At 49.7% G+C, this 20900-nt stretch overlaps 1 protein-coding gene across 2 annotated transcripts in view; it reads left to right on the top strand.

Annotated features, from left to right (window-relative positions):
* Positions 1 to 20900, top strand: part of WWC3 (WWC family member 3) — a 111176-nt gene that overhangs the window by 32092 nt on the left and 58184 nt on the right. For both annotated transcript variants that reach the window (XR_004966897.1, XM_036304624.1), the window contains exons 2-4: positions 6057 to 6166; positions 9716 to 9919; positions 19678 to 19754. Coding sequence is in view for 1 of the 2 variants with exons in the window: in XM_036304624.1 (XP_036160517.1) it covers positions 6057 to 6166; positions 9716 to 9919; positions 19678 to 19754 (391 nt within the window). In the remaining variant the exon portion in view is untranslated. The remainder of the gene's footprint in view (positions 1 to 6056; positions 6167 to 9715; positions 9920 to 19677; positions 19755 to 20900) is intronic.

The raw sequence follows: 20900 nt of genomic DNA, 5'->3' as shown, positions 1-20900 counted from the left end.
GGTTTTGTGATCTGATTAATATCCCCATTAAATATCAGCAACATTGACCTTCGAACTCGGGTAAGTTGACTGGGAGCAGACTCCGCCATCCATCTGCCTTCAGGTTAGCCGGCCGTGCCCCCCCTGTGAGAAGTGTGCCCCTCGGAACGTACTGGCCCCCGGCTTTGCATGTGGAGGTTCAGGGGGGCAAATGCAACCCTGCCTGGTGCTTTGTTCCTGGGAATGACGCTTGGGAAAACCGGAGTTGGATGTACGTGGTCGAGGCGTAAAGGACAGTGGTAAGACTTGAAAATTCTAAGGCACCTTTTGTTGTTTGAATGGAAGCCTGGGAGACTGGAGGCCTCCCACAATGCAGTTGGGGGCCACACGGGGAAAGGGATTGTCCCGCACCCCATTCTCTGTGGTCATTTGTCTCGTGGCTACACTGCCATTCACAGACCTCCGTGTCTCCTCTTTCCTGAGATGTCTTTGAGGGGCCATTTGCTCTTCAGATTAGTCTGGGAATTTGTCTGCGAACCGTAACTGTTGGCTTTCTGTTGGAGTCGATGACAAGCTGAGAATGTAGAATTTTTTTTTTATTCTCAAGAAGACTTAATCTTTTCACACGGAAATCATGAATGTAATTCAAGAACGATTCTAAGACTCTTATCACTAAAATCGGTCCCTTGTGCTACGTTAATATACTGAAATGTCAATTGCAATATTTAGATTGAGTTCTAAGTGTGATTACTCTTTACCCTAAATTCTCGAATTGGGACTCGATGACAATTGCCAAGTCAGTGCACATGTGTTATTCCAAATAAGTATCTGGAGTTAACGTGTACATATTGAACCCTAGCCAGTTTGGCTCTGTGGATGGAGTATCGGCCGATGGACTGAGGGGTCTCGGGTTCGATTCCGGTCAAGGGCACGTACCTCGGTTGCAGGCTCGACACCAGTCGATTTGTCTCCCTCACATTGATGTTTCTTTCTCTCTGTCTCTCTCTCTCCCTTCCACTCTCTCTAAAGATCAATGGAAAAATACTCTTGGGTGAGGATTAGCAACAACAACAAAATGTAAATGTGATTATTTGAGTGACTTTTCAGGAAGAATGTGACAGGTTCGTGGTAAATTGGTCATTTAAACTTGACAGAGAAATGAGGCATCTTTCTAAAAGAGCTTCTCAGCTTTGTGTTTTGGGGTGATAACCTCCCCCGGGAATCTGCTGAAAGTCCTGGGCTGTGCTTATCAGGGTTTTAGTACAAGTTCAGGGAGCTCAGTGCTCAGTGGGAACCCGCTCTCGGGTGTCCATGTTATGCCATTGAAGTTGGGGAGCAACTAGCACAGCAAACAGGGCCTAATCCACCGCATAAGGAACTACAAACAGACCAGTGTCCATGTTCCACGGGCTCTGAAACTCACTGTGAGCAGGTATGTGAGAAAAGGTGAAGAAAGTCGTTATAATTTCCCGAGGACTGGTTTGGAGCTGGACTTGGGATGGACGGTATCCTCTCTGAGTAGCTTACTGAAAACCAGCAGGAATTGGAAATATGGAGGTCACCTTGTTCCAGGAGAATGGCGAATGTAGCACACGTGCCATCGGCTTGTCCTGGACTTGTTTTACTAAAGAAAGTGTGTTAAGAATCAGGGTTCATACTGTGCTCTCTGCTCTCCCCATCTGCTGCCCACCTCTCATTTTCTGCAACGCGGTTCAGCTGATGGCAGGCATTCCGGGGGCCCCTGAGCCTGGCGGGAAGGAGGGCATGGATTCGTGGCCCCGGACTGCCCTGCCCAGCCTCGCTGGCCGGCAGCCCCCAGCGGCTGTCTGTGGCTGGCAGAATGCTGGCCTCCCACGATGTCCATGTCCTATTGGACTGGAACTGGTGAATATGTTATCTTACATGGCCAAAGGGGCTTTGCAGATGTGACTAAAGGATCTTGTAATGGAGAGATTATTCCGAATTATTCAGGTGGGCCCGGTGTAATCACAGGATCTTTGTAAGATACAGCATTAGAGTATGCTTTGAAGTGTGGGAACAGTGGGTACCCTGCTTATCAGTTCATTGCTTACATGTTTTCCCAACTCCCCCACATTCTGAAAATGCTCTTCGAGTTACACTGTACTCCTCCTCGCTTGTTCCTTGAAAGTCGAGCGCGCTTGCGCCACATGGATGTATTCTGAGCCCTTGAACAAATGCGCGAAAGAGATGCCCAGAGCGCGATGAAAAAGACCACCCCTTGTTTCACTGGTGCGCATGCTCGTGGCCAAGCACCTTGGCCATACATGTCAGTGCTTCCTGTCAGCTTTCACTCTTTACCATAGAGCAGAAAACAGGAGGCTGCTTTCATAGGTGACCTGAGGTGCCTGGTAAATGAATGACGGTTTGCTGCACATAATGGAAGATTCCAACATGATAGAAAGTGTTCAAGGACCCGGAGAAATACACAAATGAAGGAAACCGGTGTATGAGAGTGTATGTAGTATGACGTCAGCTGGGGACATATGCAGGAAACAGAGGAGAGAAAATAAGCGAAAGTTGGAGTCCGGGGCTTCTGGACTATAGGAGACTTGACCTCCTTGCCTCGGCACTTCTCTGTCTGGATCCTTTACATTAAATTTAAGATTTGGAGAAGGGAGCTTCACATCCGGGGACCCTGTAGGTTTACTTCTGGGAAGCTTTTGAAAGAAGTAATGATAAATACAGATTACGGGCTTTATACACAGATGCTCCTTTACTCGGGGTTTTACAAATTGATAGAATTTGCATATACCATAAAATTCACCATTTAAAGCGTACAGTTTATTTGTTTTTGGTATATTCACAAAGCTGTGCCACCATCACCACTATTGAGTTGCAGAACTTTTTAAAAATATATATTTTATTGATTTTTTACAGAGAGGAAGGGAGAGGGTTAGAGAGTTAGAAACATCGATGAGAGAGAAACATCGATCAGCTGCCTCCTGCACACCCCCTACTAGGGATGTGCCCGCAACCGAGGTACATGCCCTTGACTGGAATCAAACCTGGGACCCTTCAGTCCGTAGGCCGACGCTCTATCCACTGAGCCACACCAGTTAGGGCTGCAGTACTTTTTTTATCACCCCCAAAGAAAGCCCATTCCCACCAGTACTCACTCCCATCCTTCTGTGCCCAGCCCCTGGCAACCACTGGTTTCCTCTCTGACTCTGGATTTGCATATTTCAGACATTTCTCATAGATGGAACCACACAGCACGTGGCTTCTTTAACTCAGCACGGTGACTTCAAGGTCCGTCCGCACTTGATTGTGTCAGCACTTCATTCTTTCCATGGCTAAATAATATTCCATTGTGTAGACAGGCCATGGTTTACGTACCCATTCATCCGCGGATGGCCTTGGTTGCTTTCACCTCGTGGCTGCGGTGAGTAATGCTGGTACGGCCATGCTTTTGTGCGGACGTGTTTCTGTTTCCCTTGGGTATACACTAGGCACGGAATCGCAGGGCCATATGGAAACTCTTTGTTTAACTGTTTAAGAAATCACCGAACTGACTTGCACAGCAGCTCTCATGAATATGTATACTAGTGCGAATGAGAAAGGGACGCCGCTGTCGGGAGGAGGACAGTGCTTAGTGAAATTGTCCTATCCCCGTAGCGGACTGCTGGGTCCACTTCCAAGGTGGTTCACTCCTCTGGCTGTGGGCGCTGGCTGTCGGCAGGAGGCCTCGCTTCTTCCCCATGTGCGCCCTCCGATGAGCTGCTTGGGCGCCCTCACCGCCTGGTGCTGGTTCCCCCAGAGCCAGCGCTCCCAGAGCACCAGGGGAGCAGGTGTGTTTTATGACTTTACCCCGGAGGCCACACACTGTCCTTTCCACAGTATCCTGTTGGTTGCATAAGTCAGCTCTGGTCAGCGAGGGAGGGGACCACAAGGACATGGACACCAGGAGGCACGACCCATGGGGAGCCCTCTTAGCGGCTGGCTGCCGTGGGTGCGGCTGCGGGCGCGTGTCCTGCACAGTGTGGTGGCTGCATCCCCGGAGCGGGCTCTGCGCTCCTCCCTGCTGTCAGCTGCCCCCTGTGCTGCGTGGGCCCCTCGCCTTCTAGCTCCCCACTTCTGCCTTGAGAGCCAGGCACCCCCGCACTGTCCCCGCTGCCATCAGGAGAGGGTGAACGGGCCCACATGTGGGCCCTGAGGACTGAGGAGACCCGCAGCAGGGACTTGGTCGTTTTTCTGTGGGTGCAGAGGCCGATGGCTCGCTCTGAGGGACCGATTCTGTGGTGCTCATGGTCTGTGGGTGCTCATGGCAGCTCCGCGCTTGGCTTAGAAGGGAAGTGGAATCAGAGATGTGGGTCGGATAGCAAGCCAGGATAAAATTCACCAAAATGGTGGAGGGATCAGTTTGTTTGTTTTTGAAGCAAGGAGGATAGAAGTGTTATTATATTTACCCGCATTGGTTATTGGACAGGAAATGGGGAAATATGAACTTATAATAGTTTTATAACAATTCTGAGCTGTAAAGCGAGTGAACTGGGCTCAGCGGTGCTGTGAGGTCAGGCCTCCCACCTGCTTGTTGATGGAGGAGCTCCTGTATGCAAACGTGAGATTCTGAGTGAGATCCTATATGTAAACGTGCTTAGAATGCGCCTGCGCTTGGGCATCTTTCTCTAGGCTTCTATGTGAATCTAGCATAGCAGAGAGGTGCTCAGAGCTCAATGTATCTTAAAGTAGCCTTGTTTGGGGTGCAGTTTGGTCCCATTCAGGACTTGAATCACACACAGACCCCTGCTGTTACCTGCTTGACTTGGAACCAGGCCACTGACACCATTGCCGACCCGACCTGTAAAGGAGTCGTGCTATAGACGTCGTGTTGTGGGATGGGGCCCGCACGCAACACACTCTTGCAATGGAGTCTTGAGTGCATCGTATTTGGGAGGATGTCCATGGCACATCGTAACTTCTGTATATTTCTGTCTTGATATTGACCCTATTTTCTTGAAACCACATGTTTAAAACGAAGACATTCTGATCAGGGCCGTTCCGATGGTGTTCAGCAATTTCTGAGAGTGACTGGGAGAGACGAAGCGTCATCGTCGAACCAGTTTGGGGGAATAACACGGTCAAAGCTTGCGGCTCTTGCGGGCTTTGGCCGCCACTCTCGGGCCAGGGACTGGAGCGGAGCACGTGGGAGGGTCTGAGTGAAATTGAGGTTACCGGCCCCCCACGCGCGCCAGCCAGTGTGCACTTATACCAGCTACCGCGTAGCGCTGCCCCGGCTCAGACAATACAGGTGTGGCCCGCTTTCTGCAAGAGCCGTCTTGTCAATCAGTGCGATCGCGGGGTGTGGGACGGGGGGCAGTTCTTATAGCGAAGCCCATCTGGAATGCCTGCCTTCATCTATCTGCGTCAAACCCTGGTTTTTAATCAGCGCCACTTCAAGGCGGGAGGCCTGCTGACAATGTGTTCTTGTTGTTTTCCTCGGAAAACGCAAAGGACCCTTCGCAACCTTGACTCCTACTGTATGGGGCGCCCGGGCAGTATTCAGTAGGCATCTCCTCCGATTGTTACGCTGCCCGTTTAGATTTTTGCGTTTGGTCAGTAGTTAATATTTAACTCCTTAGCTTAGGGCCACTGGTCATAGAAAGAGTCCATTTGGGGTAGATGGAAGCTGAAATGGATGGACAGCTGGGGCCGGGGGGTGGGGGGGAGAGCAGTTCACAGGGAACGAGAACAAAGCGGAGCTGCCGTCCTGCTGTGGACGAGCCGAGCCGCATTCCGCTGTCATCACCTCATTAAACACGCTGCCTGGGAGAAGATGCTTGTCTTACCTGTTCTGTAACTTTCAATATCTGTTTCCCTGGTACTTAAAGTTGCACTTTGAGATAATAATGCTTTTAACCATGAGTGTACTGATGTTGTGACTGATTATTGCTTAGGCAAAGCCGGTGATTTAATTTTCCAACCCAAAGTTGGGGCAAAAACCAGTCAATTAGATAATATATAATTACGCATTAAAACCTGATTCTGGAGTTGATTCGGCAAACTCACATGGAATTGACCTGCTTCTGAAATGTGCTTTTCTCATTTTTGTCTTGCAGGATAACAAAGCCCTTGACCTTTGCCGATTGTGTTGGGGATGAGCTTCCTTTAGGATGGGAAACGGTATATGATAAGCAAATTGGAATTTATTACATGGACCACATAAACAGTAAGTAGAGCGCCACATTTGAGGCATTATGTGTGAAGGAGTTTCCTCAAGGATGCTAAACCCTTTTTGTAGAGCAAAATGATCTTTACTGTCCAGTGCAACATTCAACTGAGTTTGATCCATGGAATCTGAAGTTTTCTTAAAAAAGTGAAGCAGTTACGTAGCTACCATGCCTGTATGCTGCTCGGGACTGCGTGCGTACGTCCAATGGAGGGTTTTAATATCTACTCTAAGGCACACATTTCCCAGGCAGTTTGGAACTAGACTATTTCTCACAATGAGAAGGTTGGTTATTGTAAAGTGGAGCTTACAGCTTACATGTTATTAGTACAATTAACTGCCCACCTGGTTACCTTAACTTCATTTTGGCTTGCATGTTTAATTTGAATACACCAACCCTTTTTGGTCTCTGCATAAAGACTATGGCTAAAATGGTGGGCCTTGACCATCAGCCTTCTTTATAGGACTGTTCAGAGCAGTGGTTCTCACCGGGGCTGATGTTGCCGCCCAGGGACACTTGGTCATTACCTGGTAATACTGGATTGTCACGCATAACACAGGTGGGCAGAGGCCGGCGCACTGCCAAACCTCCTACGGTGCACAGAACGGCCCCACAAGAGAATGGGCCGACCCCAAATGTCAGGAGTGCCAAGGGCAACACACCGTGCTTCACGGGCCCATTTCATTCGAGACCTTTTCCACCCCCTCTGCCTCTTCTTCAGCCTTCCTCAATGGGGAGTCATCTGGGGACCCAGTTCCCTCTTAGGTCCACACTTTCTCATTCTAGTGTTTCTGTCATTGTCATTTTTATTGCCGAGGGACATGACTTCCCTTTCCTGTGTTTCTGTCCTCTGGTTTGTTAGCTTCGGGGCAGTCTGGGAGCGCCTGAGGGTGCACCATTCCACCACAGGAGACTCGGGCTCTTTCCTCACTCTGGTCCCCTGGCTCCGCTTGTCCCTTAGTGTGATTGGCCCACGGCGGCGCCTTTAGGATTGATTCCTTGCCCACTCACTTCCTGAATGGCAAACCTGATTGGCAGCCATGTAGTTCAGAGTGGTCCCCCGACCCAGATATTTCATCTGAATGTCAACTGTAACCGAAAAATAAGAAATAAAACCCAGAAGCAGTTTGGATACACATCATTCACGGAGGGTAGCATTGTTGTCAGGCCACTCCAGGTTAGATGGTTAAACAAGAAAGCAACAAACTCACTTAGCACCTCAAACGCTTCAAAGTACTCCCATGCGTGCTGTTTGCTCAGAGTGTGCATAGAAACGGCCTAACCTGAGAATTCCTAACTCACCTGAAGCCCTTCAATTACAATGGAAGAAAATGAGTTCCAGAAATTGCATTAATCTGAAATGCACCTTTTCAATACGCAACAGTTTTTTTAAATCGTTATTTTCTCTTTCCCTTTTATGTTTGTTCTAATTCTATTTATTGAAATTTAATTTTATGTTCATCGAATCAGATAATAAAAAATTTGAGCTAAAAGAAAAAATCTGACCGGCCAGGCTTCCCGTGTCAGTCCTGGGGCAGTGGAGTTTCTGAGACGTGGCGCTCGGCCTTGCTCTGGTGTGGCTCTTACCCAAAGATTGGGCACCCGGGAGAGGCCCGGCCCGGCCCGGCCTCCCAGGCAGGTATCTGGGTGGCAAGAGGGCTTCTAGGTGGATCCATCACCTTGGCTGACCTGGTACCTCGAGTCTGTGTGTGTTTGGGGTGTCTGAGCTTGCTTTTCCAGGTGCTGCTGGGAGCTCCCACAGGTGAGGGCCGCTCCCACAGGGGAGGCAGTTCCCACAGGGGAGAGCCCCTCCCACAGGGGAGGGCAGTTCCCACAGGTGAGGGCAGTTCCCACAGGGGAGAGCCCCTCCCACAGGGGAGGGCAGTTCCCACAGGGGGAGGCCACTCCCAGATGCGAGGGCCGCTTGGCCAGGCCTCTGGCCTCTGGGCCTGCGCACACCAGGCCTCACCCGCAGGCCCTGGCCTCCTGGGGCCAGGCGGTATGACTGAACAGCATAGGCATCTGCCTTACACAATCTTTCTGGAAAGCCTGCCTGCCTGCCGCTGAGGCCGGGACCTGTTCTGGCTCGTCTCTTGTAAACTCAGCCTGCTCATTCCTCCGCGCGGCTCGTCTGCTTGTCTGCGTGCTGAGTCACAGCAGGTGTTAGAGAGCGCGTCTCTGTGCCGGCCACTCTTCAGGCCCTGGGGACGGGAAAAGTGAGACCCGGTCTCCGCCCTCCAGGACTCCACAGGACACTCTAGACATTAGGACTTTCTTAATGCCTCCTTGAGCACAACTGGGAGGAGCCAGCGCCTGGGGCACCCACCTCTTCCCTCTGGGGCCTTCAGAGAACCCACCTTTTCCCCCAGGAACAAGAAAGGTTATTGTTGTTGTAATAATTTGTACATAAGGGGCCAAAGACTCCATTCAGAAAACTTGCTTCTGAGAACACAACTCTTTTTTTTTAAATGTATTTATTTTTATTGATTTCGGAGAGGAAGGGAGAAGGAGAGGTAGAAACATCAGTGATGAGAGAGAAACATCAATCGACTGCAGGGAGAGAAAGCAGAGTGGGAAATGGGGAGTTGAAGGGCGGGAGGAGACGGCAAGTCCATGGGGAATGCAGGGCTGCACGGTCTGGTGCGGGAGGGGGAGGGGAGCAGGCCAGGTCAGAGGGCAGCAGAGCCTAGGCACCCTAGTCAAGAGGTTGGTGAGCGGAGGGCTGGAGATCTGTGAGCTTGACCGCCATGAGCTCTTTTGGTTCATCTCTGCCAACATTTCTTTACAGTGTGAAAAATTGTCTGGTATTGTCTTCCTCTGTCCAATGAATAATTTCATATCTGTATAGTTTTCTCCTCATTTTAATTGTGCATATAAAAATAAAGGTGTTCGCCTACCCGGCGTGGCTTACTGATTGAGCATCTACTCATGAACTAGGAAGTCAGGGTTCGATTCCTGGTCAGAGCACATGCCTGGGTTGCAGGCTTGATCCCCAGTAGGGGGCATGCAGGAGGCAGCCGACCCATGATTCTCTCTCATTGATGTTTCTATCTCTCCCTCTCCCTTCCTCTCTGAAATCAATTAAAAATATATATTAAAAAAATAAAAATAGAAGATGTTCCACACTTTAGGAAGGTTTGTTATGTAGATTTCATAGCATGCGTTCTGGTCATTCATTTTCTTTCTTTTTTTAAATATATTTTTATTGATTTCAGAGAGAGGAAGGGAGAGGGAGAGAGAGATTGAAACATCAATGATGAGAGAGAATTATTAATCAGCTGCCTCCTGCACGCCCCCTACTGGGGATCAAGCCCGCAACCCGGGCATGTGCCCTTGACTGGAATCGAATTCAGGACCCTTCAGTCTGCAGGCGGATGCTCTATCCATTGAGCCAAACGTGATAGGGCCTGGTCATTCATTTTCATACTCACTAGTGCCATAGCCGCCTGACTCTTGGTCAACCTAAAGATCTGACTTTGAAGTCCCTTCCATTCTTTGTGTGTGTGTGCCTGTTTGATTTCACTCACGTCTTATGCTTTTAATTTCAGAGCTCACCCAGATCGAGGACCCCAGAGAGCAGTGGAGACGCGAGCAGGAGCGGATGCTGAAAGAATACTTAGTGGTAGCCCAGGAGGCTCTCAGTGCCAAGAAGGAAATCTACCAGATTAAGCAGCAGCGGTTCGAGCTGGCACAGGAGGAGTTCCAGCATCTGCACAAAATGTGTGAGGACGACAGCCGCTCGCACGCCAGCTGTGAGTTCACTGGCGCGCCCGCTTAACACATGTGACTTTAAAAGCCATTTCTCTGCTGGCTTCTCTGCAGACACCAAACTTTACTCGGGCAAGACAGCTTCATGAATTTCCTGTTCGTGTCTGTTAGGCCATCGGTGTGCTGCCCTGGGATCGGGTGGTCATCCGCCAGCCTCTCCTGTAGCAAACACTTACCAAGTGCATACAGTGGCGCCTAACAGAGGAAAGGGCCCTGCCCTCGCGGCGCTTACATTCAGGCGGGGAAGAGGGGAATAAGCCAATTTCAGGGAGTGACACGAAGCAACCTTGTGTTTGTCGGCGTGGGAAAGGCCTTCACGGAGACCTGGGCAGTTAGCGCTGTGTCGCTGAGCCTCGGGAAAGCCACACCTGGTTCTGTGGATCCCGGATGGAAAGATCAGGCACCTTCCCACATGTCGTCGAGTACCTGTCTCTGTGTAGGGTCCTTTCGTGAGCCACCCCCGAAGGTAGAGGAACACCGTATAACCCAGGGAATCGGGGAACTCTCTCTGCCCCTCAAGCTAGATGGACACACACTGATGTCCTCGGAGGGAAACCCTTTCCGTTTGGGAGGCTGCAGAGGAGGCCCCGTATCACGGGTGCTCAGCAGATCCTCGGGGACTGGAGGAACCAGGTCCTGCCTCGGAAGGCAAGGCATTGTGGTGCCGACCCAGTCAGACCCTTCCCGGCAGAGCTGCCACATTTCGCAGCCACCGCAGGCGCGCACGGCCGTGACTGTCCTGGGTGCCAGTGAGCTTGGGGAGAATGTTAGAGTCGGTCCCAGCAGCTTTCACTTCCTGAAAACCTGAGTCTAGTTGACACGTGGAAAGACCTACCTGTGACATGCCGGCCAGAGTGCCAGGCATTCGGCTCTGGTGGCCCAGCTCTGAACATGAGGACATGGTCAAAGCTTTTATCCAGAACGGACTTAGGGCTAAGGGGCCCTAGGCCTTTCTATGGCAGCTGCTGTGGAGGGTGAGTAAGCCGCATGAGGAAGAGCGAGGCGGGGCTTCTCCCCCACCCGGAGCAGGAATCTAACGTGGTCTCCTACCGCGTGCCTTTCGAGAATGCAGGGCTGCAGGTCTAATGGCATGTTGTTTCCAGGCTGTTTTCTCTCATTCTTCAGATACTGGTGTGTCCTAGGTGGCTTTTGTATTTTGTTTAACTGCCCATCAGAACGCAGTGAGTCACCTTCATGCCAGCTTCAGAGGCTGGGTTTTACTTTAAAAATCTCCATAGTTTTCCTTGTAATGTCTTCCTCTGATTCTGGTATCGGGATAACACTGTCCGCACAGAATGAATTGGGAAGTGTTCCCTCCGCCTCGCTCTTCAGAAAGAGTTTGTGTGGGGTTGGCATTAGTGCTTCCTTAGCCACGTGATAGAATTCTCCAGGAAAGCCACTGGGGCCTGGAATTCTTTGTGAGAATGTTGTTAAGTACAGAATCGGTACCTAGAGTAGATACAGGTCTGTTCAGATTTTCTATTTCTTCTGGAATCAGTTCCAGTATTTGTGTGCTTCAAGGAATTTGTCTATTTATCTAATCTGACCGTGAGTAAACTTTTCTCTGAAGGGGTCAGAGAGTAAATATTTTCAGCTTTGTGGGCCACATGGTCTCAGCGGCAGCTACTCAGCCCTGTTGTTTCACTGCAAAAGCAGCCAGAGACAATGTGTGTGGCTTGTTCTGATAAAAGTATAAAAAACAGGTAAGGAGCTGGAATCAGCCCCCAGGGAATTAGTCAAGTTTGTCAAGTTTTCGCAGAGCTCCCTTATAATTCTTCTAATTCCTGGAGGCCCTGTGGTGGGGTCCTCTCTTTCATTCCTGACATTTATCATTCGTGCCTTCTTTTTTCTCTTAGTCAGTGTAGCTACCCTTTTATCGACTGTATTTATCTTTGCGATGAACTGGCTTTTGGTTTACATTCCTCCACCCCCCCATTTCTTGTCTATTTTCTATTTTATTGCTTTCTTTTCTTTATTATTTTCTTCCTTCTACTTAGTTTGGCTTTAATGTATTCTTCCTTTTCTAGCTTCCTAAAGTGAAAACTTAGATCATTGATTTCAGACCTTCCTTATTTTCTCACATAGCCTCTAAAGGTAGAAATTCTCCTCTAAGTATCACTTTACCTGCATCCCTCAACGTGTGGGGTTTTCCTCTTCAGTCAGTTCAGGATATTTTCTCATTTCCTTTGTGATTTAGTTTTTTGACCCCGGGGTTCTGTGAAAGTAGGTTGCTGGGGCTTTTTAAAGATGTCACGTTGTCGATTTCTAATTTAATTCCATTGCGGTCAGAGATGACACTATGTAAGATTTCAGTTTGCTGAAATCTAGTAAGATGACTTTGATGGCCCAGCATATGGTCCCCTTGAACTGATCTCATAGGATTGGCAGCCCATGGCCTTGGTGCCTCGAAGTCACATCTAGTAGAAGTGCTGGCCTTTCACTGTTTCTGAGAACATTGTGTTAGCGATTCTCAACCTTTCAGGAAGTTGCTTGGTAGAAGCTCGGTTGAACCATAGAAAATTGTCATTTCTGTAGCTTCAGAAGGGCTTAATATTGGTCCCTTCATATGATTCCACCCCATAGAGTTTCCTCCCAGTAGCACCTTATCTGTTCCATGGTCCCTTTTGGTCGGGTCTCCAAAGAGGCTCTCCAATCAGTGTTTCCCAGAATGCTACGGGAGAAGGAGGTAGCAGAACAACTTGGAGGGAAGTTTCTTGCCAGTGATTGAAAGGAAAACTTGCCTAGGGAAGAAGGTGTGTCTCACCTATTGGCTCCTCTGCCAGTGCAGCCAGTGAGCTTGGGGACTCAGGACTGGAGCCCTCACCAGTGCAAATATAGGAGGACCTATTGCAGCCTGCAGATTGCACAGCCAGCTGAGGGAGCGAGGGAGGAACGCACCCCGCCTCGTGGCCACTGAGAGAATGTGGGGCCTGGTTCAGAACCTGTGGTCCTGTGGAGCTGGGACATCCCTCAGCGGCCAGTTTTCGATTTCCAGGCTTGTCACTCCCTTCACACTGGGGCCAGTAGGGAATCATTCTGGGCTCCATCCCTCCCCGAGCTCCATGGGATCTGATGGATGCCCAGGAGAAAAGGGGCGCTGATGATGCTGTCTTCCAAGTGGCGTCTGAAGAAACCTTCAGTAGAGGAAACAGGCGACTGCGGTGTCGACTTGAAATTCTAACGTGCTCCTCAGACTCCGTTTCCCGACCACCACAAGCCCCTGCCTAGGCGCCACCTCCGCATCTGTGCGTGTGGGCTGCCCGGAGACCAGGTCGGGCCTGTCTTCATAACGGGCTGGGGAGGCCAGCGGGTCTTGCTGGGTCCTGTGTCAAAGACCGCGGATGGAGTCTGGAAGGAGTCCAAGCGGTTCATCAGGCTGCTGCGGTCCCTGGGGCTTTGACCCCCGCTCTTTCTATTTGCCGTTTAATCTGAACTGCCAGCTGCAATGAGAAAAACTCTTAGATGTGACTCAAATGAATTCCTTTTGGCCACGGGATCAAGTTCAAGACAGTGGTCCTATATTGGCTTGAATCGTCATCATCTAACAGGTGTCACCTATAGGTCTGGGCCCACGTCGGGAGCTGCTGATGGAAGGATCTGTAGCATCCCTGGGCAGCAATCGGCCGCACGGGCCTCACAGCCCAACTTGCCCTCAGTGCTAGTCAGTTAAAGCGGGGAGGCGCGCCCTTGCCCTGGTCCTAGGAACAGAATAACACTTGGGCTTGCTTCCCATGATTCCCTCATCGTTGGTAACTTGAAGCTAAGAGAAGCAATATTTAGCGAACTAGAGTTTCTGGGCATGGTTATGATAGCAACATTGTGAAGCACGTGGTGTTACCTCCACTGGACACACGAGGAACTGAATGTTGGAGAGGCCGAATTCCTTTTTCAAGGTTACGTGCCCAGTCAGTGGTAGAACTTGGATTTGAACCCACATCCGGTTGTGCATGTAGCCTTCAGTGCTCTGTGCCCTTTCCTAGTCACGGCAGAGGCAGCTCACAAGAGCCGGCGGGGTTTTTGGAACCCCTTGCCCTGCCATTGTCCAGGTGACCTGCAAATACAGACCGGCTGTAAGCTGACAAGTCATCGGACTGTTTTGCAACACTAAATGGGGCAAGTGGAAGCAGAGCGCTTTCTGCTTTTTGACTTTCTCATGGCCCACGGTAGGATTGCTAAACTGTTCATTTAGTTTTCAAAGATATTTATGTGGCACCTGGTGTTGGAATACCCTAAATGGTGCGGACCTGATTTATCCCTAATGGCTGGTTATAGGGGGAAATGAGGCCATGATGGGGGACGGAAGCATGAACTAGAATAGCCATTTCTAGTATTGGAGCAGAAGGGGATAGAGGAGGGCGGGATTTCCCTGAGTTATGGGAATCACCAGAGCAAAACCCCATTCGTTGGAGAGAAAAGATCTGGTGTTAATATTGTACCATCTGGTACCTAAGAAAATCTAGGTCATTTTTGTCGCTGACCAAAGCAGACTTAGGCACTTGGCTGGGACACAGATTTGAGCATAAGGTTAAAAGAACCCGGCTTGATTTGTGTGAACCGGTGCGCTAACCGTTCAGTACCCAGTCCCAGTACGTTTTCTGCAACTCCATTTTGTAGAGTTTTCCCCTACTGTCTTCATGCTGATATGTCCTTCTCTTTGCCTTCTCTTTTTAATGCTGAACACATTCGTTATTTCAGAAACTTTTTTTCTGGAGTTAACGTTTTCATTCATCCTTCCCGAGAAGCTCTAGCCTCCGGATGTGTTGAGCTGAAGTTTTGACCATTTGCAGCATCTTTTTTTTGGGGGGGGGGGATGCTTGCATGGGGTAAATTATAGTCTGAACCACAGGCCAACAAATTACGGATGGCCCACAGGCTAAGCACTGTCCACTCAGGGTATTTGTGAATAAAGTTTTATTGGAACGCAGACACGTCCATTCACTTACCTATTGTCTATAGCAGCTACAAGGGGAGAGTTGAGTTGAGACAGAGACTGTATGGCCCCCAAAGCCAAAAATACTATCTGGCCCTTCGCAGAGAAAGTGTCGCAGTCCCTGGTCTACACCAGTCGTTCTCCACGCTGCCCGGCTGCGCACAGTCTCCTGAGAGGCTGGTAAAAACTGCTGCTGCCTGGGTACAGATTTGGGTTGAGTGGGGCCAGACATTTTTTACAAAGCTTCCCAAGCGATTCTGAGAGTTGAGACCCACTAGTCTAGATGGACTCTTTCAGCAGCAGAAACATGGCTTCCTATGTTACCCTGGCTCCCAGGAGCTCCCAGAAGTCTACACCAGGTCTCTTTGGGTGGCTGGGAAAGAGCCGGCCTTATCTCTGTTGGGAAAGTGCTGATCCACCCTGAATTCCTGAGTTAGGTGGTGGTGAAGCTTGACCTTATCAGCCATCAGTCCTGCCAACATTCTTTCTGAAGCTCCAAGGCCCTCCCACAAAGACTATCTTCCTTTAGTTCTCTGCTGAAGGCTTTCTCATCATCTACTATCTAGATTAGGATAAGGGCCAACGTCCATCCATTTAGCCTTTTGTTTTCCCTCCTGCAAGCATGTCGGAGCAGGCAGGAGAAAAATGGATCGCGCAGCATTTTTCACAGGTATTAGTTGGCAAGAGGCAGTCTCGAAGGTTGTAGCAGAGCACGCATGTTTACTGAGAGATAATCCCCTCCTCTGCTCTAGACGGGATTCCTGCTTGCGATTTGGTGGCTTCTTGCTTGCTTCTGTGGGTCTCGAGTGGGCTGGAGTTTTTTTTGATCCTGTGCTTACAGTGCCTTTTAAAAAATGTTGTGCCCTCCTTTGTTGGCCTGGTTATCGCTGCTCTGGTAATTAGTACCTGTCAGCGCGGAGTCTGTCGGGGCCTGCCTCCTTTCCACCAGTCTCCCCCGGCTCCCCGGAGCAACCCCTCCAGTCTGAGCCTGGAGGCGCACCTGGTCTTGAGGAGCTGTCTGTCCAGGGAATGGCTTTGAAGAAGGACTACTGGTCTTTTAAAGCATTTCATCCCCCTGGGGTGTGACCTTCACTTCTCACACCACAGAGGAGGCCTGCGGGGAAGAGAGAGAGAGAGAGACAGACAGACAGACAGACAGACACACAGTTCCCCCTGTCAGTACCCTGGGGGTGGAAATCCACCATCAGTATTGTGGTCTGCAGCATTTTGAGTGTTAAATACACAGGTCTGGTTCGCTTAGTGGGCAATGGGCTTTGGGGAGCCGAGGGGCCATTCCTTCTTACGTTGAAAAAGCTAATCTGATTAAAGGATGTTGGACAGCTGACCCGTAGCAGCCCAAGTTCCAGACACAAGTGCCTCTGTGACTTAATGGCATAATGCAGATCAAGTCCCTGCAAACTCAGTCTTTAATCTCTAAAGTGGGGGGCATAATCATCATCGCTCACAAAGATTTTTATGAGAATAGATGAAATAAGTGTGAAAGGCACCCTATAATAGCAAGGTACAATAATTTACATTGTTGTGGTCCAGCTAAACTAAAACCGTGTGATTATATCATCCCAAACAATGCGTAGACCTGAGTGGACTCCTTAAGCTGTTTAATAGCTCTGCCCACTCAGCTCTTCAAGAGAGAAGAAAGCTTCAGAGGTGAAAGTCTGGTATTTATCGTAAGCCCCGAGATTGCAGACATGTCTTAACAGAGGAAGGTAGTTCTTTTTCTAAATGATGTACAGCGCATGCTGTTAAAAATGGGGTCTGGAGTCCTGAGCTATTTCTTAGACTCCAGAAATGGATTCCATTAGACTTGCTGGCAGACATAAGGAATGGAGAATTTGTAGAAATTGAATTATATTATTAAAAGCTACGCCAGTGTTCACAACTCCCCTTAGCGTTTGAAGATAAGATGTACTCATCGTCTTAGGTACCTGAGTGGACTTTTCCCTCATCTCTGTCCTGGAATTTTATAATTTTAGAGCAGCAGTTCTCAACCTGTGGGTCGCGACCCCTTTGGCGGTTGAACGACCCTTTCACAGGGGTTGCCCTAAAACCATCCTGCCTATCAGATATTTACATGATGATTCATAACAGTAGCAACATGACAGTTATGAAGTAGCAATGAAAATAATTTTATGGTTGGGTCACAACATGAGGAATTGTATTTAAAGGGCCAGAAGGTTGAAAACCACTGTTTTAGAGGCTGTAGCAAAGGTAACACGAAGGATATCAGTATAAGTAAAACCTAGTGTGGCATTCAGGGTGGTTTCAGCTGTAAGTCATAGAAAAGATGAGCTTCCATGGGCCTGCGCAGTAGGGAAGCGCGTTGTTCCAAAGCAGTCCTCCAGGTGGGCGGCTTCCTGTTGGTGGCACTGGTGGCTCCAGGATGTCGTGTTTCCTCAGGCTCTGCTTCCAGGACCGGTTACGCCTGGGTCTCCTGGGGGAGAGGTGGGCACCGGGCAGTGTCAGGGTGCTGCGAGTTCGGAAGGAGAGGGTGCAGGTTGCCATGTATTTGTCCACTTGTACCTGCTCCACCTCCCGTGCGCACTGCAAGTTTTGCGGCCGTGATCTGAGATCATTGGCACGGAGGTGAACATGGCGGTTAGCTTCCCTAGACTTTGGGGGTGGCCTTACTTCTCCCCCAGTGGGTACGTTCTCCCTCACTCGGAAGGTGACAAGTTGACGCAGTGGAAGTGAGAAGTCAGCACAGCCTGGCCCATGCGCATGCTATCTGGGTCCCACGTGGAAGCCCCTTCAGCTCAGGTCTGAGACACTGAAGTCCCAGAAGTTGAATGTGGAGATTTTATAGAAATGATTCATCACCGATCTTCAGTGAAACCAGAGTCAGACGAGATAGAAGTTGCAGGATTTGGAAATAGACATTCTTCGTCTGAGAAAGAATTCCATCTTAAAAACATTTTGCTCCATGTCTGGAGAGATTACGATTGGAAATATAAGAACATAAAGTTGGCAAACACGTAGCTCCTCCTGACATTTATTTCCAGTGGATTCCAGTGGTTCAACATTCTGACTGATGGGGGCTTACAGAGGAGATTTGCCATAGAACTGGTTTTTTTTTTTTTTAAATATATATTTTATTGACTTCAGAGAGAGGAAGGGAGAAGGAGAGAGAGAAACATCAATGAGGAGAGAGAATAATGGATCAGCTGCCTCCTGCACGCCCCCCACTGGGGATCGAGCCCACAACCCAGGCATGTGCCCTGACTCAGAATCGAACCGTGACCTCCTGGTTCATAGGTCGACGCTCAACCACTTAGCCACACCGACTGGACAGAACTGTATGTTTTTTTTAAAGGAGACATCAACTGCTCCAGTTAACTTTGAGAATACTGTTGGGGCTAAATAACCTTGCTGTGGAAGCCACTTGGCCTTGAGCCCCATCCTCCAACAGAAAGTCAGGACATGGTTTTGAACTGGTTTCTAGACGTTAGCACCTAGTGATCTCAATGACAGCCCTCGGACCCCGGATGGAAGGAGTGAAAGAAGGGTCACCCGCCTGCAGATGGGCCTTCTGAGCGGGTGGCGATAATGAGAATGACCCAGAGGCTGATGCCGCCAGTGTGGGGTGGAGACGGAGAGCGCTCCACGCTCAGGGAGGGCTAGAAACCAAGTCACTGCGGCCCCCAAGCTGATGGCTTCAGAAGCCTCAGAGCAAGGACACGGAAGCATGAGGAAATAGCCTTGCGCAGGGCCGCTAGCTGCTCCAGCTGCTGAAAGGGCAGAGGGGCTGAGAGCTCCCGCGCAGGACAGTGGCTGACTGCTCCCCACGCACAGGTGACGGGCTCTGCGAGCCTCACTCACGCCCAGGTATGGCTACTCGGCGTGACGCCGTGTCGGTGGCAGGAGGTTAGAGCTCCTGCTCTTCTCCGTTTAAGAACCCATGTCCCTGCGATGCGCTTTCACCAGCCAGCCGTCAGCGCCGAGCTGCTGGAATGCAGGGCGGCGCTCCTCTGCGGTTCTGTGCAGCAGGCCGCCTGCGGGCACAGGCGCGGGGCTAGAAAGCCGTCTTTCTCATTTCCTAGACCTTTAGTATCTGTTTTCTCTCTTACGTCAAAAATTGTTCATCTGGGGACTGTAGATGTGACGAAAATAAAACTAAAATCTTTTGTATTGAAAAGGACCACCGTTGACTTTTTGGCTGTATCCTTCCCAAGACTCCCGTGTGCGCGCATTTTATTTATTTATTTTTAAAAATATATATTTTTATTGACTTCAGAGAGGAAGGGAGAGGGAGAGAGAGAAACATTCATGATGAGAGAGAATCACAGATCGGCTGCCTCCTGCACGCCCCACACTGGGGATCGAGTCCGCAACCTGGGCCTGGGCCCTGATCGGGGATCGAAGCTCGACCTCCTGGTTCATGGGTCAGCGCTCAACCACTGAGCCACGCCGGCCGGGCTGTGTGGGCATTTTAAAAGAGAGGAAAAATGATCCCTAGTGTGCGTACTGTTTGCACAGTAAGAGCAATTTTCCATAATCATACCTTTCCCTCCTCCCGCGCACGTGGTGTTTAAGCCGCGGAGCTTGCAGCGGAAGTCAGCACGGTGTGCTTTACCTGCAGCGTCTCGTCTCTGATGGGGGGTCCTGCAGGCAGGCCTCATGCAAAGATCAAACACCCAGATTCGAGGCTGTGAAGTGTTGATTCTTCAGGAGCCAGTACCAACTTGTAAAGCTGAGACTTAACCATTTCATGTGGAGAATCAGAAGTTCCTGTCTGTGTGCATTTATTTATTTTAAAGGATCCTTTATAAAATGCAATGTTTTCCTTCTGTTTAGCCTACTCTGGATATTCAACAAACACAAAGTACGACCCACACCAAATTAAAGCAGAAATAGCCAGTCGCCGGGATAGGGTGAGTAACACGGTGCCCGTATGTACTTTTACGTGACCTTGCTTATCATGGTTCATTTTCGGGTGGCCAGTGTGTCTGACGCCCACGTTTCAGTGTGATTTTCGTTTCACGGATTATTATTATATTTGTTTGTACTCTCCACTCTTTTCCAATAGGAGGGCAGCTATTTCATTTTAAACCGTAACCTGTGTTCCCTCCTCTTAGCACTTCAGCCCCTTGTCTTGCTGGCCTGGGGAGGGCTCTGTTTTGTTGCATTTGCATCAAAACATGGGAGACCCCTTGGAAATGAAGCCCCCTGCTGTGGTGTGTCTCAGGTTCTAGCGCACCTCAGAAATACCCCTGGGGAGTCGGTTAACCCTGTGAGCCCCCCCCCCCCCCCCCGCCAGCTTTAACACAGGCCTGGAGCGGGTCCCAGAATCTGTTGAATAAGCACCAGGCGATGGGAGGAGACCGCGCTCGCAGCTGCAGGGCCTCCTCCGTGGCTCTGTGCGAAGCAAGTACAAGGGAAGATGGGCGAAGTGTTACACAGTTTGCTAATTGTCATGAACAGGTCAATACCTTGAGAAAGAAAGTAGTTGCGCTTTCACGTGGACCGGAAGTGCTAGGGCTTTGGGATGTAAGCAAGACAGTTCTTCCAGCGCGGCTGTTTTATTTTATTTTATTTATTTTGATTTTATTTTATTTATCCTCACCCGAGGATATTTTTAGAGACAGTGGAAGAGAGAGGGAAAGACAGAAATATCGATGTGAGAGAAACACATCGATTGGCTGCCTCCTGCATGAGCTCTGACCAGGGCTCAGGCCAGGGAGGAGCCTGTAATTGAGGTATGTGCCCTTGACCGGAATCGAACTGGCTAGGGCTATTTTATTTTTTAATGAAAAAATATTTTTATTGATTTCAGAGAGGAAGGGAGAGGGAGAGAGATAGAAACATCAATGATGAGAGAGAAACATTGATCGGCTGCCTCCCGTACACCTTACCTACACTGGGGATTGAGCCTGCAACCAGGCATGTGCCCTGACCGGGAATTGAACTATGACCTCCTGGTTCATAGGTCGATGCTCAACCACTGAGCCACCCAGCCGGGCCAAGGGTGGCTGTTTTATGCGTGTGAATGGCAGTTCATGGAGAGAGTAGATCAGCGG

Source organism: Myotis myotis, unplaced genomic scaffold, assembly GCF_014108235.1.
Source record: "Myotis myotis isolate mMyoMyo1 unplaced genomic scaffold, mMyoMyo1.p scaffold_m19_p_4, whole genome shotgun sequence".
Taxonomy (NCBI): Eukaryota; Metazoa; Chordata; class Mammalia; order Chiroptera; family Vespertilionidae; genus Myotis; species Myotis myotis.
This window is presented reverse-complemented; position numbering and strand designations above follow the sequence as displayed.